Source organism: Heptranchias perlo, chromosome 4 (genome assembly GCF_035084215.1).
Source record: "Heptranchias perlo isolate sHepPer1 chromosome 4, sHepPer1.hap1, whole genome shotgun sequence".
NCBI classification, from domain to species: domain Eukaryota; kingdom Metazoa; phylum Chordata; class Chondrichthyes; order Hexanchiformes; family Hexanchidae; genus Heptranchias; species Heptranchias perlo.
In genome coordinates, this window is record NC_090328.1 from 112,026,673 (window position 1) to 112,048,772 (window position 22,100).

At 45.3% G+C, this 22,100-nt stretch overlaps 1 protein-coding gene across 1 annotated transcript in view; it reads right to left on the minus strand.

The window, feature by feature from the left end:
• LOC137320664 (ADAMTS-like protein 1) overlaps positions 1 to 22,100 on the minus strand; it is a 613,156-nt gene that overhangs the window by 185,025 nt on the left and 406,031 nt on the right. Inside the window, exon 16 of the mRNA XM_067982343.1 lies at positions 21,436 to 21,565. Within this exon, the coding sequence (XP_067838444.1) occupies positions 21,436 to 21,565 (130 nt within the window). The remainder of the gene's footprint in view (positions 1 to 21,435; positions 21,566 to 22,100) is intronic.

Below are 22,100 nucleotides of genomic sequence, written 5' to 3' on the forward strand. Positions count from 1 at the left end.
CATTTGGAAAGTTTCTGTCTGCTTGTTTATGGCAGCAGAATGTTGTTCACCCTGAGTCCAAACGGCCGTTGTCAGGGCCTGAATGGACTCATTTGTGAGGTGTGCTTGAAGCTCAATGGAGGACAGCCTTCTCTCCATCGCAGACATTCCCGCACGTACCTGTGTAAAAGCTTCTATAGGTATGTAAAAAGGAAAAGACTGGCGAAGGCAAATGTGGGTCCCTTACAGACAGAGATGGGAGAATTTATAATGGGGAATAAGGAAATGACAGAGAAATTAAACAAACACTTTGGGCCCGATATTAGGAGGGTGGCAAGTTTGCAGTGGGGGGTCGACACGCGCCCAGTGAAATCGGGGTGCTCCGCACGGAATCGCAGGCTAATTGGATCCACTTACCTGTGCTTCCGGGTTTCGCGCTGGAAAGCTGCGCGGCGGGCGGACTGCGCATGCGCAGCATAGACTGTCAGCTGGAGGAGCCCTATTTAAAGGGGCAGTCCTCCACTGACTGATGCTGCAGGAAATAGGCAAAATTACAGCATCGAGCAGCCCAGGGGGAAGGCTGCTCCCAGGTTTAATGATGCCTCACTCCAGGTCTTATGGGATGGGGTGAGGAGGAGGGGGAGGACAGAGATCTTCCCCCCGGCAGGCGGGAGGAAACGGCCTGCCTCTGCCACCAAGAAGGCCTGGCTCGAGGTGGCTGAGGAGGTCACCTGCACCACCAACATATCAAGCACCTGCATACAGTGCAGGAGGCGCTTCAATTACCTCAGTAGGTCAGCCGAAGTGAGTACACTTACTCATTCCCCCACACTCCGTCTGCCACATCACCGCCCCCACCCCACATCTCCTTCTGCACTGCCAACACTAGTCTATCACATCACTCCTCACACCCACTCAAAGGTCATCCTCATCTTACCTCGCCAATACTCATCCCACCACTACCACTCAACCCAATCCTCATACAATCTCATGGCTCTATCTCATACTCACCCTCTCATGCATCTCTTTCACGGTCAGCCTCACTCAACCTGCCACTACCTGTGCTGCAGCCACAGGGCATGCATCACATATGTGCAGTAGGAAGCGTAAGGCAAACGTGTCGTGAGCATGAAGGGGATGCACAAGGGTGTTTGAGGGTATGTCATGGTTTTTACTTATATTTAATTTCTGACCAACTCACATTACATATTATATTGTCACCACTACTGCCATGTCTTTGCGAATCTTGTCTGGTTTGTGCAATAATGCCCTTTCCTGAGGATCACTATGAAGACCCACAACTGATGCCACCCATTGTGTCACTGCAGAGTGGGTGTAGGTGTATTTGCAGGGCTTTTTTGTGCAGATGACTGAGAGACGTCGGCGATGTCCCCGGTGGCACCCTGGAAGGATGCGAAGGGGAAGTTGTTGAGGGCAGTGGTGACTTTGACAGCGACAGGTAAGAAGATGGTGCTCGGGCCAGCCGGGAGCAGCTCGGCATGAAGGAGGCTGCAGATGTCCACGACTACATGTCGAGTGACTCTGAGCCTCCATGTGCACTGCTGCTCAGAGAGGTCCAGGAAGCTGAGCCTCGGTCTGTAGACCCTGTGGTGAGGGAAGTGCCTTCTGCGATGCATCTCTCTCTGCCGTTGCCCTCCTTCCTGCTGTGCAGGCGGATGTGTCACAGCACTGTGTTGTGGGGCTCCACGTGTCAGAGGTAGATGGCGTGGCCGGCGAGGCTGGTGATGCTGTTCGTCCTCCGAGGAGGTCATGACAGCAGCTATGGCGGCTCCCATCTGGAAGATGTATATTTGAGGAGGTCCGCAAGGTAGGTAAATGTGTCTGGACACCGCGGTAAGTGTGCAAGTTTGTGAATTTTATTGTTAGGAGGAGGGTGGTGGAGGCCAAACTTTGTCCAAAGTGACAGAGTGGCCTCCTGCAATGAGTGAGGGTCTCCCCCCGCCCTGTCAAATGGACCTTTGCAGCTGCCACAGGCTGATGGCTGCAACACGTCCATTTGAACTGGGAGTATTTCCCCCAGTACGGGAAACAGTCCCAGTTGTTTGCAAAATCCCACCCCTCCTAAAATGTTCTATTAATCAGGTCTCCAAACGACCTGAAGTACCTTAATGATTTCCTTAAGTGGCACCCTGCCGGCTTTAATTGCCGGCGGGAGTCCCACATGCGGGGGCTGCGCGCGCATGTCGGCGCATCACTGGGGAACCCGGAAGTGGGCGGGTTGAAGCCGGGATCCGGACCCGTCCCGGGAATCCCTGATTTTCGCAGCCCACCCGCCACGAACACACCTGCTCAGGGGTGTGAAAATCGAGCCCTTTGTGTCTGTCTTCACGGAAGAAGACACAAAAAACCTCCCAGAAATACTACAGAACCAAGGGTCTGGCGAGAATGAGGAACTGAAAGAAATCAGTATTAGCAAAAAAATAGTATTAGAGAAATTAATGGGACTGAAAGTCAATAAATCCCAAGGACCTGATGATCTACATCCCAGGGTTTTGAAAAAGGTGGCTATAGAGGTAGTGGATACATTGGTTGTCATCTTTCAAAATTCTACAGATTCTGGAACGGTTCCTGCAGATTGGAGGGTAGCAAATGTAACCCCACTATTTAAGAAAAGAGGGAGAGAGAAAACAGGGAACTACAGACCTGTTAGCCTGACATCAATAGTAGGGAAAATGCTAGAATCTATTATAAAGAATGTGATAACAGGACACTTCGAAAATAATAATAGGATTTGGCAGAGTCAACATGGATTTATGAAAGGGAACTCATGTTTGACAAACTTATTGGAGTTCCTTGAGGATGTAACGAGTAGAATAGATAAGGGGGAGCCACTGGATGTGGTGTCTTTGGATTTTCCGAAGGCTTTCGATAAGGTCCCACATAGGAGGCTGGTGAACAAAGTTAGAGCACATGGAATTGAGGGTAATATGCTGGCATGCATTGAGAATTGGTTAAGACAGAAAACAGAGAGCAGGAATAAACGGGTCTTTTTCAGGTTGGCAGACTGTGACTAGTGGGGTACCGCAGGGATCAGTGCTTGGGCCCCAGCTATTCACAATCTATATCAATGATTTGGATGAGGGGATGAAATGTAATATTTCCAAGTTTGCTGATGAAACAAAACTGGGTGTGAATGTGAGTTGTGAGGAAGATGCAAAGAGGCTTCAAAGGGATATAGACAGGCTAAGTGAATGGGCAAGAACATGGCAGATGGAATATAATGTGGAAAAATGTGAAGTCATCCACTTTCGTAGGAAAAACAGAAACGCAGAGTATTTTTTAAATGGTATGATATTGAGAAATGTTGATGTTCAAAGGGACCTGGGTGTCCTTGTACATGAGTCACTGAAAGGTAAAATGCAGGTGCAGCAAGCAATTAGGAAGGCCAATGGTATGTTGGCCTTTATTACAAGAGGATTTCAGTACAGGAGTGAAGATGTCTTACTGCAATTATATCGGGCCTTGGTGAGACCGCACCTAGAGTGTTGTGTACAAATTTGGTCTCCTTACCTAAGAAAGGATATACTTGCCATAGAGGGAGTGCAATGAAGGTTCACCAGACTGATTCCTGGGATGGTGGGATTGTCGTACGGGGAAAGATTGAGTAGACTAGGCCTGTATTCTCTAGAGTTTAGAAGAATGAGAGGTGATCTCATTGAAACATACAAAATTCTTACAGGTCTCAGTGTAGATGCAAGGAGGATGTTTCCCCTGGCTGGGGAGTCTAGAAGCAGGGGTCTCGGTATCAGAATAAAGGTTAGGCCATTTAGGACTGAGATGAGGAGAAATTTGTTCACTCAGAGGGTGGTGAATCTTGAGAATTCTCTACCCCAGAGGGCTGTGATGGCTCAGTCATTGAGTACTTTTAAAACAGAGATCGATGGATTTCTAGATATTAAAGGCATCAAGGGATATGGGGATGGTGCAGGAAAATGGCGTTGAGGTAGAAGATCAGCCATGATCTTGTTGAATGGCGGAGCCGGCTTGAGGGGCCAGATGGCCTACCCCTGCTGCTATTTCTTATGTTCTTATGCCACCATTCCACTAATGCAGGAGGTGGACTCCTTTAACCTCTCCGCTGTTGTGGAGAATGAGCATGGCACCTGTTCCAGTACCTCGCCAATATGCTGCTATCCCTTGATCATTCTCCATTTAAAGGATGGCCCCCGGGGTTCTGCATCTGCGTCCAGCTGAGCAGATCCCGGACAAGGAGTGCGCCCACCGCACGGACTCTCCGCAGCTGCCCCCGCCACCAGTGTCTGTATGTGCTCACTTGTGTGTGGTGACTCACCAGGTGCCAACCCAACTAACTGACTACTAGGACCCACCAAGGTGTGAATATCTGTGGTGGTGAATGGCTCACTAAGATGTGATGGTGCGCCCTCAGAGGCCAGGAGCTCCTCTGAGGAATCGCCCTTTCCCGTCACTGCGGTCACTGAAGGGCCTGGAATAGAACAGAAGGCAATATTAAGCATCATCACAGATGTGTAATGTGATGAGCATACTGAGGTGTTCAACATGGCAAGCATTGTTAACATCAATTGATGTTGTGTGCGATGAATGTTAAAGTTGTGTCACCAAATGTTTGTGGGATACCAGTCTCGGCGTCCCTGACGGACAGGCACTCGAGGATGCAGCTGATCTCGAGCGCTTCCTCCTCCGCCTCTTTGAGGACCACTATTTGTTGTGCCCCTCCCTCCAGTCCTCACCCTCTCACGTGCATTTTGAGCTCTCTTCTCCTACAAGGGGAGTGATGAGTGAGTGATGGTGAAGTGGCAGCCGACGAATGCATTGGTTTGGGTGAGGCTGACCGTGAAAGAGGTGCATCAGAAGATGAGTATGAGACAAAGACATCACATTGGATGAGGATTGGGGTGAATGGTATAGGTGGGGTCACAAATGGGGAGGTGAGGAAGTGCTCAGGAAGTGAAGGTAAGTTGAGGATGAGCCTTAAGTGGGTGTGAGGAGTGATGTGATGGAGTAGTCTTGGCAGTGCAGATTGAGTTGAGGGGGCGGTGATGTGCACCATGGAATGCAGAAGAATCAGTAAGTGTACTAACTTTTGCTGACCTAGTTAGATCATTGAAATGCTTCCTGCACTGGATCCAAGTGCAGCAGAGGTTGCTCCTGCTGGTGACCTCCTCAGCCACCTCGAGCCAGGCCTTCTTGTTGGCAGAGGCAGGGCGCTTTCTCCTGTCGGCCGGGTAAAATATTTACCACCTCCTCCTCACCCCCGCCAGCAGCACCTCAAGTGAGGCATCACTGAATCTTGGAGCTGGCTTGCCCCTCTGCTGCTCCATTCTGCGTGCTTGCTCCTTGCTCCGGTGAAAGCTATTGGTGCAATGGCCCTTTAAATCCAGACACTCCCACTGACAGCAGGTCATGTGAGTGCGCAGTCCGCCCGCTGCGCAGCTTTCGAATGGCAAACCCGGAAACAACGTTAAGGGCCATCAATTAAGTTGCGATCGCGTGGGGAACATTAAGATCTTTTCTCGGGTTACCCGCGTACCCATTGACTCCCCCCCCCCCCCCAGTTGCCATCCCGTTGGCATTTTAAAATCGTGCTCATTGTCAGCTGACCTCTGGAGATAGGTTCATCAATCCTGTTTGTTAATTAACATCAGAGGGTCTGATTTTATCACACAGCTATCAACCCTTCAAACCTCCTTCATTAATTACAATTACTATTATAATTACCATAATTTCCTTACTAAACATATACAAAAACCATTACAACAAATGGAGAATGTCATGATTTAATGCAACATCTCAGCTGGGACAATAATGATTATAAACTAAATAAACTTGAAACCAAAAGCAATCAGCCACTGAATTTATAAACAATTACTGATGTAACAACTTGACCTCAAGATCTTTGGCATGACAAGTAATGCATTTTAATAATGGGCGTGCAAAATTTTCTTTATCAATCTTCACCTTATTGTACTTTGTGTAGTGACTATCTTAATCACAAACAAACTTACCATTAAGAAAGGCTTAAAAGTCTAGTGTGTTAAACATATTAATCCATTAACAATCTAAAGGTTAAAGCTTAGAACTGTTCACTGGCAATTGGAATTCTTTGATATGGTCAGGTACTAACAGGATGCAGTTATATCTCAGTGGCATAACAAGTATAACTGCACCCTGTGAGTACATGAGACTGGTATTTGTAGAGTGCAGTGGTCAGTCAGTCGACTAGAGTTATACTGCTGTCTGCATTTCACATTGAGCTCAACAGCAAAGAATTTCTGCTCCACCTGACTAACATGGTGGGGGGGAAGGGCACTAAAATGGTCGCCATTAAATTGTGCACAATGCAACTGCCACAAAAAAGGTGCTATGTTAACTAGTTGAACTATGTTAACTAGTTTTAATCTATTAAATTATAGGAGTTTACTTAAATATGTATTTCTTCTAAATAAAATGTGTTTCAGGATGTGGTGGTTTATGAATAAGATAAAGCACTTACGATATGTCTGATGTAATTCCTTCATGCCTGTGGTACATATTAGTTATATGGCTTACACCCCACTATGGTTATTTTTCTGTAACAACTCCAAACTAAATCTAAACAGACTCATTTTACTATAGGTTTATGGTCACTTCTTTAAATTTTTCTATGAATACTAACATTTCACTCATATATTGCAAACTTTAACTTCAGAAGAAATTGGGAATGGCATAAATGTCCAATGGAATTTGGTGCATTACTAAGGCGAACCTCAATAGGGCTAAAATAGGTTGTCCCAAGTCAGATTCCATCTGGAGTACTGAGTTCAGTTTTAGGCACAGACCTCAGGAAAAATAGGAACATAGGAACATATATCGGCCTTGGAGAGGGTGCAGCGCAGATTCACCAGAATGATACCAGGGCTTAAAGGCCTAAATTATGAGGACAGGTTGCATAAACTTGGTTTGTATTCCCTTGAGTATAGGAAGTTGAGGAGCGATCAAATCAAAGTCTGGAAGATGATAGGGTAGATAGAGAGAAACTATTTCCTCTGGTGGAAAATCCAGAACAAGAGGGCATAATCTTCAAATTAGAGCTAGGCCATTCAGGAGTGAAAGCAGAAAGAATTTTTTCACACAAGGGTAGTGGATATCTGGAACTCACTTCCCCCAAAAGGCTGTGGATGCTGGGTCAATTGAAATTTTGAAGACTGAGATTGATACATTTTTATTAGCTAAGGGTATGAAGGGATATGGAGCAAAGGCAGTTAAATGGAGTTGAGGCTCAGATAAGTTATGAGTTGATTGAATGGTGGAACAGGCTCAAGGGATTGATTGAACTACTCCTGTTCCTATGCTCAGAAGTTGCAGCACTTGATTCCCAATCAAAAGGAAATTATAGCTAGAGTCCCAAGGTTTCCTGTCACTAAAATTCACTCTGCTGATTGTGTTTTGCTAGCTTTCAATCGTCACTAGATTGCACACTATAGATGGGTGGATGAGGGAGTAGGAGTGGATCAGCTTGTTTCACTTGAAACGTGTGACAGCTGCCATAAAGGAGTCCTCCGTCCTGGGTTAAGATGCTATATCATTCCCAATTGGATTAGTGAGAAAAGGCACATTTAGTGTTGTGCAGACCAGAAGGTGCGCGGTTCAATCGCTAAGCTGTGCTGAAGTAACTAGTCTCAGCAAGCTGCACTTGGTGCACAACTGGCCATAGCATCCCTGGGGCGAAGCAAAATCAACCAGGATTCCTGCTCCTGATTACTTTGCCTAACCCTTGCTGTAGAGTGCATATGTGTAGTAGATGGGGAAGGAAGCCTCCAGCTTAGCTATGATACTTTGCACAATTGAATAGCCTGCTGATGCGCTGTTAGCCCCTAGGGAGTCCCAGTAAGAGTCAGCACCTTCCAAAGATGAGGGGACAAATGGGGAACAAGTGCTGTATTTGTAGTAATTACCAGCCATACCACTGACAAGCTCTGTTAGCTGATATCTTTGGGCACTCACATTTTTTGGTGTATGACCTGCTATGCCCCCTCCCCAAACCCCAGATAATTAAAAAAGGATGTTTAATTTGCAAAATGAGCCCATGTAGCTTTTGGGACTGAACAATGTACCATTACAACAAATTCATATTTTTCCACCTCACTGAAGGACAAAAGAAGTCCCATTAAAATATTTAAGGCTAAATTTTCCTCGGGGCATTTCGCTGACATAGGAGAGTTGGTGTTAAAATTCTGCTGTCATCCTGACCCCAACCCATTTTGCTGGGTTGGGTCCGATTATCTACGTAGGGCAGGCTCCCGGTGGGATCTCCACCACCAAACGGGGGCCTGCTGCTTCCAGGGGGCAAAATTCAGTGGTGCCGCAGCAAGACCCTTACCATAACCCCAGAAAAGAGGGCATAAGAGCCTTGAAGAAGCTGGGAAGAATTGGTAAGGGGCCTTAGAGAAGGACAGGAGCCCTCTCCCTCCAAAAGGTGGGGTTCAGTGGCTAGGGCCGTGTTGTCCAATAGAAATTGGTTACACACCATTTAATCAGATAGCCAATAAGCAGTAACCCAAGGAAGTAAAGCACACACATCGATCAAAAAACACTCTGCTTTTCGACTTAACATTTTACCAACAAACGCACAAGAAGTTTAAAGTACGTGTACATATGCCCTGCGAAAATGAGTATTGGAAAGACATGCGCAACAACGATGTCGATTACTCATTTGTTATTTACTAATCAAAATATAATTACCCACATCTGGATTGCCAATTAGCCGGATGTGGCTAGTGACTAACGTATTGGGCAACACTGCCCTAGGGTATACTGCCACCCCTCTGAGGTTGGTGGGGCAATGTCGGCATGGAGGCCTACTGCCCTGTGGCAGGGGAGAGGGGAATCTAGTTTGGCAGTGGTAAAGGTGGAGATGTGTCAATAGGCCTCTCTGCTCAATTTTCCTTCATTTTTCTCTGCTGTATGGGCCACATGCGGTGGTTTAGTGAAGGAAAGTCCAGCCGTACTGTATAAAGCCTTACTACAGCTTAATAAGAAGTAATTAGCAAACAGATTGTAGTTAATGTGGTTAATGGGTTCTGACCCTTTCTCCCCTTTTTACACCTATTTCTGCTAATAAATATTTTATGGAGAGTAATTGTATGCTTTTATAAAATGAGTGCAGCATTATTGCAGTTTGTTCTCTCATTCATTTCATTAGCCTGAAAACTGCATCATACAATAGCTGCAGCTAATCTATTGGTGTCCCGATCAGGTGAAAAAAAAGGATGGGAGGGAACAAGGAGGAGGGAAGAAGGGCTGTGTGAGGTAAAGAGAAAGGGAGAGATAGAGGGAGCAGTGAGGAAGAAAGGGGAGTGAGAGAAAAAGAGAATGTGGTAGAAAGATAGGGAGGAAAGAGGGTATGAGAGAGAAAAAGAGAAAGAAAGAAATGAGGGATTGAGAGAAATGTCTAGAAATTACTAATGCTGATATCAAAAGACAAACGAACAAACTTATATGACATTTCACTACGTGTTACTTTAACACTGGTGTCATCCTATTTATTTTTAATGGATTAATGCCTCTGCTAAAATAGCAGACATAAGGACATGAGCGTGTGGGGCCGCTGAGATTACCAAGAGTAATTATATATAAAACGGGGACTAAAGAGAAAGGAGAGAGTAACAAAAAGGTAAGGGAGAAAGGGTAAAAAGGAGAGAAAGCCACAAAGAGGGAGAAAATGAAATCCACTGACACAGCTATCGCACTATGAACTGTTATTGGGCCAGTTTACTCACTAATTGCATGGGCAATATTTCAGTGAGAAAATAATGATTGAAGGTCCTACCTACTGCATTGGTGTCACGAAGGGATTAGGTCAAACAGAATGCTAATACTTTGTTCTTTCAGACTGAAGTAGTGCTAAATTTGGAGGAACAGTTTTGATTGACTAAGCTATGTACATCCGGCAAGAAATCGCGCAGAGCAGCGAAGCAACGCTCACTGCAGCTCCTGCAAATTAAATTAACAAAAATACTTACTGCGGGCTCTATGGCATCGAATTGCTTGAGTTTGAACTTTAAACAAACTGTGCGCTATCAACCCAGCCTCTTAGCAGTGTGAAATGGCTGGAACAGTCTGTGAGGAGAAGACACGACCACAAAATCTATCAGGAAGCGAAGTCCCACCCACAGATTCAGGCTGCATTGCTCAAGCGGGCAAGCAGACTTCATTCATTTAAAGTTAGTATTCTGGTTGTCATTGTAAATAAATTTAAAAAAAATTAATATAAAAAGCAAAAGAAGTAATTGAACTAAATTAAAGAGACAGAAGGGAAAAGTAAAAAAAAAGTTTAAATTTTTTAATTATTTTTTTTTAAATGACCAAAAACTATTAAAATAAGGAGTAATATGAGACTCCACATTTATAAAAGTTAATTTTTAGTTGTTTGGCAGTCATTAAGACTTACCGCGCTGTTAAAACTTAGTTTAGACCTGGTATTTTTAAGCGACCTGTTTGGTGGCATAATTAATTACTTTCCAGGTATGGTGCTGAAGGATTGGAGGATTGCTAACATTGTACCGATGTTTAAAAAAGAAGTTTAGTAATTACAGGCCAGTCAGTCTAACCTCGGTAGTGGGCAAATTATTGGAATCAATTCTGAGGGACAGGATAAACCATCATTTAGAAAGGTGTGGATTCTCTTTCCAGCAGTCCCTCAGGGTCAAGGATGACTTGGTGGAAGATGCCTGAGCATGGATTCTTTTAACATGGGGTGGTTGTTGCACACCAACCACCACACGGTCCCAGCAGATCAAAGTCTCGGCCCAATGGCAGGGAAATCCAAGACCAGGCTCTGCTGTAGGACAGGGACAGTGCAGCACTTCACTGAAGTGTTAGCCTAGATTTTTGTGCTTAAGTTTCTGGAGTGGGACTTGAACCCACAACCTTCTACCTCAGTAGGTGAGAGTGCTACCCACTGAGCCACGGCTGACACTGCAAAAGCACAGATTAATCAAGGACAGTCAACATGGATTTGTTAAGGGAAGGATGTGTCTGACTAACATGATTGAATTTTTTGAGGAGGTAACAAGGTGGGTCGATGAGGGTAACATGTTTGATGTAGTCTACATGGATTTTAGCAAGGCTTTTGACAAGGTCCCACATGGCAGAAAAGTAAAAGCCCATGGGATCCAAGGGAAAGTGGCAAATTGGATCCAAAATTGGCTCAGTGGCAGGAAGCAAAGGGTAATGATGTTTTTGTGACTGGAAGGCTGTTTCCAGTGGGGTTCTGCAGGGCTCAGTACTGGGTCCTTTGCTTTTTGTGGTATATATTAATGATTTAGACTTAAATGTAGGGGGCATGATTAAGAAGTTTGCAGATGACACAAAAATTGGCCGTGTGGTTGGTAGTGAGGAGGAAAGCTATAGAGTGCAGGAAGATATTAATGGACTGGTCAGGTGGGCAGAAAAGTGGCAAATGGAATTCAGTCTGGAGAAGTGTGAGGTAGTGCATTTGGGAAGGTCAAACAAGGTTAGGGACTACACAATAAATGGGAGGATACTGAGAGGTGTAGGGGAAGTGAGGGACCTTGGAGAGCATGTCCACAGATCCCTGAAGGTAGCAGGACAGAAAGATAGGGTGGATAAGAAGGCATACGGGATACTTTCCTTTATTAGCCAAGGCATAGAATATAAGAGCAGGGAGGTTATGCTAGAACTGTATAAAACACAGCTTGAGTACTGTGTACAGTTTTGGTCACCACATTACAGGAAAGATGTGATTGAACTAGAGAGGGTACAGAGGAGATCTACAAGGATGTTACCAGGACTGGAGAATTTTAACTATGACGAAAGATTGGATAGGATGGGGTTGTTTTCTTTGGAACAGAGGAGGCTGAGGGGTGATTTAATTGAGGTGTACAAAATTATGAGGGGCCTCGATAGAGTGGACAGGAAGGACCTATTTCCCTTAGCAGTGGGGTCAATAACCAGGGGGCATAGATTTAAAGTAATTGGTGGAAGGGTAAGAGGGGAGCTGAGGAAAAAAATTTTCACCTAGAGGGTGATGGGGGTCTGGAACTCACTGCCTGAAAGGGTGGTACAGGCAGAAACCCTCAACTCATCTAAAAAGTACTTGGATATGCACTTGAAGTGCCATAACTTACAAGGCTATGGACCAAGTGCTGGAAGGTGGGATTAGGTTGGGTATCTCTTTTTCGACCGGTGCAGACATTTTCTATGTTTCTATGTTTTCCATGTTTCTATGTTTCTATGTTTTCCAGCTAGGCAGTTAAGCAAATTGGCGTTTTTTTCAATGATTTCTCTGATTGCAGTTTGCGATGGCCCTTTAATTCGAAGCTGTCATATCGTTGGCGAGCCACTAGGAGCAAGTTCACAATTACCGTGTTTCACTGCGCATGTGCAAATGCGAGGACTTGCTCCTTCAATTCGCCACTAAAAACTGAGAGCGCTGTTCAGCTCCTCCGTTATTTCAGGAGCGATTTCTAGCCCATCATTTACTGAACTCAGTAGAAACACAAGGCAGAGAAAGCCAGTACTTTGTTATCGCTTTGTTAATTGTGGGCGTACAGCAAAATAAAAAAAAGTTGGAATTTCTCCCCTCCGTCTGATTTTCTGCAGTACTTACGATCTGAAGGAAGGGTTGCAACACTTCAGACTCTGTAATAATGTTAGCGACTATATTATCCTCCATTATCAGTCATGAAGAGCACTGAATAGATCTATGATCTAACATAATACTGGTGATGAATTCTGCAGAATTGGCACTAATTTATCAATCTCACCAAGACAGTATGGCCAGTTATGTTGTTTCTCCGGCGTTTCCACTGATCTTCCACCAGAGTTATGGTGGGAGATCATGAAGACCCTCGTGGAAGTTCTACCCCCTAATATTTATCATTATTTTAAACAATTTGTACTAAGCAGGCAGCACAGAAGCAAAGATATTGCTCTCCTATGGCCACCATTTATGCTACTGCACTAAGGCAGTGCAATGTTGTAGTTAATCAAGTTCAGGAAGCATGTCTTTCTCCTGTTGGTTTGGTTATAACAAAGTACATTTATGTGCCCTAGTATTCTATCACCTGACTTTGAGATCAGCCCTAACTGATGAAAAGAAGGGCTCTTTTTTCTCTGTTGGTTGAAAGAGCTCACTCTGAAATGAGATCACTTCTTAGGGAACTATTCCAAAGAACAAAATTCCTCACAATTTTGCACAAACCAGCAACCTAAGTGGAGACTAGAGAAACTGGGATTGTTCTCCTTTGCTCCATATCTCTTGATACCCTTACCTAACAAAAACCTATCGATCTCAGTCTTGAAAGCTCCAATTGTCCGAGCATTCACAGCCTTTTACAATACATACTATGTAATGTAAATCATGCCACATGTTACTGTGCCATGCCACATTTAACTCCTTCTGCAGGCCATTGGCAGGCACAATTATTTTTAAAAGGGGCAACAGGGGCACAATTAAATTCAAGGAAATTCTAGGTACCTGTAGGGAGGATTTTATTGTTTTAGTTCCTTCAGTTTTTGCTGAACCAAGTTAAGTCCAAAGGTAGTTGATCTCTTAAACAACACAGCTCAAGCAAGACATTGTAATTTCCTCTGCTCCTTCCTATCCTCTGCCAGTGAGTCTCCTCTCCTCTCCTATTCCATCTCTTTCTATCCTCTGCCAGTGGGTCTCCCCTCCTCTCCTATTCCATCTCTCCCTATCCTCTGCCAGTGAGTCTCCTCTCCTATTCCATCTCTCCCTATCCTCTGCCAGTGAGTCTTCTCTCCTCTCCCATTCCATCTCTCCTTATCCTCTGCCAGTGAGTCTCCTCTCCTATTCCATCTCTCCCTATCCTCTGCCAGTGAGTCTCCTCTCCTCTCCTATTCCATCTCTCCCTATCCTCTACCAGTGAGTCTCCTCTCCTCTTCTATTCCATCTCTCCCTATCCTCTGCCAGTGAGTCTCCTCTCCTCTCCTATTCCATCTCTCCTTATCCTCTGCCAGTGAGTCTCCTCTCCTCTCCTATTCCATCTCTCCCTATCCTCTGTTTGTGAGTCTCCTCTCCTCTCCTATTCCATCTCTCCTTATCCTCTGTTTGTGAGTCTCCGCTCCTCTCCTATTCCATCTCTCCCTATCCTCTGTTTGTGAGTCTCCTCTCCTATTCTATTCCATCTCTCCCTATCCTCTGCCAATGAGTCTCCGCTCCTCTCCGATTCCATCTCTCATCCTCTGCCAGTGAGTCTCCTCTCCTCTCCTATTCCATCTCTCCCTATCCTCTGCCTGTGAGTCTCCTCTCCTCTCCTATTCCATCTCTCCCTATCCTCTGCCAGTGAGTCTCCTCTCCTCTCCTATTCCATCTCTCCCTATCCTCTGCCAGTGAGTCTCCTCTCCTCTCCTATTCCATCTCTCCCTATCCTCTGCCAGTGAGTCTCCTCTCCTCTCCTATTCCATCTCTCCCTATCCTCTGCCAGTGAGTCTCCTCTCCTCTCCTATTCCATCTCTCCCTATCCTCTGCCAATGAGTCTCCTCTCCTCTCCTATTCCATCTCTCCTTATCCTCTGCCAGTGAGTCACCTCTCCTCTCCTATTCCATCTCTCCCTATCCTCTGCCAGTGAGTCTCCTCTCCTCTCCTATTCCATCTCTCCTTATCCTCTACCAGTGAGTCTCCTCTCCTCTTCTATTCCACCTCTTCCTATCCTCTGCCAGTGAGTCTCCTCTCCTCTCCTATTCCATCTCTCCCTATCCTCTACCAGTGAGTCTCCTCTCCTCTCCTATTCCATCTCTCCCTATCCTCTACCAGTGAGTCTCCTCTCCTCTCCTATTCCATCTCTCCCTATCCTCTACCAGTGAGTCTCCTCTCCTCTCCTATTCCACCTCTTCCTATCCTCTGCCAGTGAGTCTCCTCTCCTCTCCTATTCCATCTCTCCTTATCCTCTGCCAGTGAGTCTCCTCTCCTCTTCTATTCCATCTCTCCCTATCCTGAAGCATCATTTTGACTGTAAAAAAATCCCAGAAAACTCAAAGGGTATTAGTGGTATTATTAAAATACCACTAATGTTTCACTAGAGACCACACAGTGGGGATATTGTGAAACCCAAATGCCTATACCACAGGATGATGACAATACAGAATGCAGCTTTTTGATACAGAAGCTCCATTTTTTGGAGGGGGCAGAAGGGAACAGTGCGGAATAAGAATATCATTTCTAATCCATGTCTCTTCATGCTGACATAATTTTATTTTGAAATGATTTTTTTCATTTGTAGCTAATTAGATATGTCCATTTCATGTCATCAGATTTCTTATGTTGATAACATACAATATGTGTAGAAGACACAACATTCACCAATTTGAAATCTCACATCTGTAAGTTTCAACAGACCAATGGAAGGTATTATATTTTTAATGAGTTACAAAGGTTTAAAACTACTGAAAGACATTTGTATTCAGGTACAACAGTATGAGCATTCGGGATTCAGATACTCACTTCATAATATTAAAAAAACAACTACACGGGCGACAGGAATGCAGGGCCCTGGGAGCTCGATTGAAGATTGATTCCAATGTACCCATGCCCCAGCTTCAGAGAAGCATCTCATGATCCACCAAGTACAAACTAACCTAATAAACTAACAAAGGGATTAGCTTTTTTTATAGAAGTTTTTGAATTCAGAATTTTATATGTTTATTATAACACAACCTTTCAATAGCAACCAATGATGGCACCAGAAAGGGGGGAGGATAAGTGGGACGAATTGGATAGCTCTTTCAAAAAGCTGGCATAGGCTAATAGGCCAAATGGCCTCCTTTTGTACTGTAAGATTCTATGACGGCATGAAGAATATATGTCCTTAAAGGGTTAATGGATCCTGAACTGAAAATAAGGCTATGAAAAAGCTTTAGATTGCAATTTTCTCATTACTTTCTATATTGCATTTTTGACAAATTCACCCTCATACAGCACAACTCAAACTTGATGAAATATCACAAAGTTGCACTATTTTAACCCTTCCTGATCCAGACATTTCAGCAATTTCATTCATTCTTTTATCCTTGTGGGTAGTCACAGCTGATTTAGGCAGGTAAGTGTTGATGAACAATTATCTCTGGTTTTACTTTGCTCTATTTAACAAAAATAAACCCAACAAAAAAATCCAGTAATTGAAAGGGTGACGTCACTTTAAACAGCCGGAAAAAAGATTCTGGATGAAGAACTGAAGATTCATTACAGACTCAGTGCAACAAAAATAAACATTTCACAAATTGTGATACTGTTCCAAATTGGCAAAACTCCAGCACACCAAACTCCAGCACAGCAAACTCCAGCACAGCAAACTGTAGCACAGCAGAAAACTCCAGCACAGCAAATTGTAGCACACCAATACCAGCACAGCAAACTCCGGTGCAGCAGCAAACTTGCAGCAGAGCAGCAAACCCACAGCACAGCATCAAACTCACAGCACAGCAGCAAACTCTCAGCACAGCAGCAAACTCACAGCACAGCATCAAACTCACAGCACAGCAGCAAACTCTCAGCACAGCAGCAAACTCACAGCACAGCATCAAACTCTCAGCACAGCAGCAAACTCACAGCACAGCAGCAAACTCACAGCACAGCATCAAACTATCAGCACAGCAGCAAACTCCGGCACAGCAGCAAACTCTCAGCACAGCAGCAAACTCCGGCACAGCAGCAAACTCTCAGCACAGCATCAAACTCTCAGCACAGCATCAAACTCCAGCACAGCATCAAACTCCAGCACAGCATCAAACTCTCAGCACAGCAGCAAACTCCGGCACAGCAGCAAACTCTCAGCACAGCAGCAAACTCCGGCACAGCAGCAAACTCGCAGCACAGCAGCAAACTCACAGCAAACTCCGGCACAGCAGCGAACTCCGGCACAGCAGCGAACTCTCAGCACAGCAGCAAACTCTCAGCAAACTCTCAGCACAGCAGCAAACTCACAGCAAACTCCGGCACAGCAGCAAACTCTCAGCACAGCAGCAAACTCACAGCAAACTCTCAGCACAGCAGCAAACTCGCATCAAACTCCAGCACAGCAGCGAACTCCGGCACAGCAGCAAACTCCGGCACAGCAGCCAACTCGCAGCACAGCAGCAAACTCTCAGCACAGCAGCAAACTCACAGCGAACTCCGGCACAGCAGCAAACTCCGGCACAGCAGCGAACTCGCAGCACAGCAGCAAACTCTCAGCACAGCAGCAAACTCGCAGCAAACTCCAGCACAGCAGCAAACTCACAGCAAACTCCAGCAGAACAGCAAACTCCAGCGCAGCAGTAAATTCAGTCACATCAGCAAACGGGCAGCAAACTCCAGCACAGCAGCAAACTCTCAGCACAGCAGCAAACTCTCAGTACAGCAGCAAACTCGCGGCAAACTCCAGCACAGCAGCAAATTAACAGCAAACTCCAGCACAGCAGCAAACTCCAGCACAGCAGCAAACTCCAGCACAGCAGCAAACTCACAGCAAACTCCAGCACAGCAGCAAACTCCAGCACAGCAGAAAACTCCGGCACAGCAGCAAACTCGCAGCAATTTCCAGCACAGGAGCAAACTCTAGCACAGCAGCAAACTCCAGCACAGCAGCAAACTCCAGCACAGCAGCAAACTCCGGCACAGCAGCGAACTCGCAGCACAGCAGCAAACTCTCAGCACAGCAGCAAACTCACAGCAAACTCTGGCACAGCAGCAAACTCTCAGCACAGCAGCAAACTCACAGCAAACTCTCAGCACAGCAGCAAACTCGCATCAAACTCCAGCACAGCAGCGAACTCCGGCACAGCAGTGAACTCGCAGCACAGCAGCAAACTCACAGCAAACTCCAGCACAGCAGCAAACTCCAGAACAGCAGCAAACTCGCAGCAAACTCCAGCACAGCAGCAAACTCGCAGCAAACTCCAGCACAGCAGCAAACTCGCAGCAAACTCCAGCACAGCAGCAAACTCGCAGCAAACTCCAGCACAGCAGCAAACTCCGGCACAGCAGCAAACTCCAGCACAGCAGCAAACTCGCAGCAAACTCCAGCACAGCAGCAAACTCCGGCACAGCAGCAAACTCGCAGCACAGCAGCAAACTCACAGCAAACTCTGGCACAGCAGCAAACTCTCAGCACAGCAGCAAACTCACAGCAAACTCTCAGCACAGCAGCAAACTCGCATCAAACTCCAGCACAGCAGCGAACTCCGGCACAGCAGCGAACTCCGGCACAGCAGCAAACTCGCATCAAACTCCAGCACAGCAGTGAACTCGCAGCACAGCAGCAAACTCGCAGCAAACTCCAGCACAGCAGCAAACTCACAGCAAACTCCAGCACAACAGCAAACTCCAGCGCAGCAGTAAATTCAATCACATCAGCAAACGGGCAGCAAACTCCAGCACAGCAGCAAACTCGCGGCAAATTCCAGCACAGCAGCAAACTCTAGCACAGCAGCAAACTCCAGCACAGCAGCAAACTTGCAGCAAACTCCAGCACAGCAGCAAACTCCAGCACAGCAGCAAACTCACAGTAAACTCCAGCACAGCAGCAAACTCCAGCACAGCAGCAAACTCGCAGCAAACTCCAGCACAGCAGCAAACTCCAGCACAGCAGCAAACTTGCAGCAAACTCTAGCACAGCAGCAAACTCCAGCACAGCAGCAAACTCCGGCACAGCAGCAAACTCGCAGCAAACTCCAGCACAGCAGCAAACTCGCAGCAAACTCCAGCACAGCAGCAAACTCCAGCATAGCAGCAAACTCCAGCACAGCAGCAAACTCGCAGCAAACTCCGGCACAGCAGCAAACTCGCAGCAAACTCCAGCACAACAGCAAACTCGCAGCAAACTCCAGCACAGCAGCAAACTCCAGCACAGCAGCAAACTCGCATCAAACTCCAGCACAGCAGCAAACTCGCATCAAACTCCAGCACAGCAGCGAACTCGCAGCACAGCAGCAAACTCCGGCACAGCACTGGAAACTCCGGCACAGCACTGGAAACTCCAGCACAGCAAACTCCAGCACAGCAGTGGTAGAATAATGCGAGTCAGTGCGGACAGAGATGACTGGGGTCATATGTTAACACATGTTGGATGGAGGTATTTGTGTGCCAGATGTTAGACACATCACAAAATCTGATCTCATTGGGACCTGCAGCTCAGCTTGCTGTAATTAGGCAGCTTCAACTGCTAACTGACAACTCAAAGGAAAATCTATGGGATGCTTTGCAGTATCGAAATTATGAACAAGTTTTCTTTAATATAATATTTTCAATGTCAATTTTACCTGCAGACCTATGTTTAGAGCAGCTGAATGTGTTAATTTTGTTCTAATGTTTTTCCTTTAAACAAAAATGTAAACAAACACATATTTGAAATACAAGCCCTGCAGGGCTCTGAATTAATTACTTTTGTTTTAAAAATGGTGGGAGAGAATAATGCATGCTTCAGAGTATTTACTAGTCAGTAATTTCTTTGAGGTGTTCAAGTGCAATCATAAAACATGGGAACAAAGCAATATTTAATTTTTGCACAATTTCTGCCTATTCTCCTGGGGACACTGATTCACAAAGGGTTAATTGCAGACACCACTAGCCCTCATCCTCTGATACCTCATCCACATTATCTATACTTCAGGTGTGAGCCTAGACAGTGAGGGTCATCAGGCAACTTTACTGTGGAGGACACCACATTCTGAGCCTGTCCATATCAGAATTCTAGATATGCACACTTTCCAGCAAGGGTCACCAAACTGCCTGCAGAAACGAGATCCCTGGCTGATTTTTCCCAGCTCTCGTCCAGGGACACGGGACGAAGTTATTATACCACCATGGCTACCATCAGCTATCTCAGCACAAACCAGGAATTTTCAGCAGACTTCTTTCCACAATGCAATCAGCATCCCATGTCCTTTCAACAATCTAATTGACATTGGGAGATGCAGATATTGTGTATACTGGCACTTGGTGCAAAGCTGGCTACATAAACTATTTGGCTGTCAAAGCTATAGCTACGGCAAAGGAGAGAAAAGCTGGTTAGTGCTCTCGTATCAACAGTAATGTTCGACAGTTTAAAGGCAATGCTCTTTTTGATGGATAACTACTAGTAGATCTCCCTTGGCAGTGCTCATAACCCCCACCCCCCGAGTTTTGTGTGTCTCATTCAGTCCTTCTGAACTCTTCATGTGTCACTCTTTCCCTGATCTCTGTTTCTCTCACCTGAATTCTCTCCATGATGTCTCTATTTTCCTCAATCTCTTCTCATCTTTCTGTCATCTGATCTGTTCCTCTATGTCTGCCCCCATCTCTTCCCATCTTTCCATCTCAGTCCAATCACTTGACGTCTGTCTACTACCCCGATCTCTCTGTTCCTGTAGCACAGTCGGGAATCTGGGATCATAGCCAATCGAGTGGGAAAACCAATTTCAATTTTGTTTGGCCAATCAGCCAAAGAAGAAAAAAAGTTAAAAAGGCTGTCCCTGCCTACAGCTGGCAACGTTGGGAAAGGCAGCTTAGACAAAGAAATAATTGAATCTGTCAACCAACAAGAACTTGGGGACAGGCCCTCTGAAGAGAGAATGAAAATGGCCACAGTGCCACCAGAGTCTGGAGATGTAACAAGGAACAGGGAGCCTCAGAGGTTACAGGTCATGAACCCGCCAATCAGAGGCAAGTTAAGTAGAACCCATGATTTAAAGCATTACCAAGGCTGAGCAAAGCGTTATTCCTCGGCATGAGAAAATGCCACAAAATTGTGACCCAAATTCGTGACACAGGAAGCCTATATGACACCAATAATTGAGTGCAGTCACAAGATTTTGAATATATTATAGATTTTCCTAAATTGTTAAATAAAACACATCTAAACTATACCTATATTTATGTACTTTATTCCTAAACAGTGCCATAAAGTGGGACTCCTAATAGATTATATACAAGACAAATCAAAACATTTTCTTTAAAACCTAAATAAATGCTTTTATCAGCGAATGGCTATACCAATAATTAGCATCTTTTTTCATCTTCCCCATCCTCTGATTTTCTCCCTTCTTCTCCTCAAGGTGTGGACTCACGCTGGAGGAATTTCACAAGCCCCAGCTACCTCCGGGTACCATTCTTCATCTGTGAGGCTGGCTGGTGTCAAAAGATACTTTAACCTTACCAGGCATCGCGGCTGAGTTCTATCCTTTTCTTATCCTCATACAGACACACAAAGTGGTTTCCAGCAGGGGTCACTGGATAGTGATCAGGAGCAAAAGGCTGGCTGATTTTTACTCTACTTAGCCCAGGGGCATTGATGAAAGTAGCAGCAGCCTTCCTGTTACCTCAGCTCAGATCAGCTAACACAGCACATCAGCACTGCACTTGGGACCTCCCGATCCGAATGGCTCTCTTCCACTCTGAATAGTGCGCTTATCAACTAGCCAGCAGAGGAGTTGTTAGTATTTGTTTTAACAGTCAAAACATAAAACAACCAAGCGTACCTTGGAGGGCATGGCTCCAGGTTGCAGGCTTTAAGGAGTTGTGGGGGACGGCGAATGATGATGCACAGACTTTCGTCCGCTGTCTCTCGAGTTTGTTTATTTAGGCAAACCACAATCGCCTCTTGGACACCTAGATGGAAATCATAATATCAAACAATTTTCAGCAAAAGAAGCAAATAGGGCAATAAGACCTTAAAGAACTAATGACAAAGATAGATTACTCATCCCAAGCAGATAGTCAATACTCTTCCAACCAAAGTTTCCTTTACATGGGTGATGATCCAAAGGCACCATATCACAAAAGATACATTTTCAGCATGACTCTCTTTATAAGTCACCTCATCTGTCTACCTTTAACTTACCAGGGTTCTGCATTATATCAGCATGCTTTCTTTTGTGTTTTTTTTTCAACAGTGGAGCCAAAATAATATACTTAGCACAGAAGGCTGTGCCCTTTTTCCACTCACCGATACAATATTTGGTTTTCTTGAATAGTTTTTATTCTAATGTTTTCAGCAAATGCATAAGATAGAAACATGCTGCCAAGTATTTTCTAACGTAAACTTAGACGATGAGAGTTGTGCAATTGTCTATGAGAATCTTTTGTTGTTTAGATGCTTGGTGTAATAATCACATCATCAGCTTTGTGTCAGTGTAACATATAC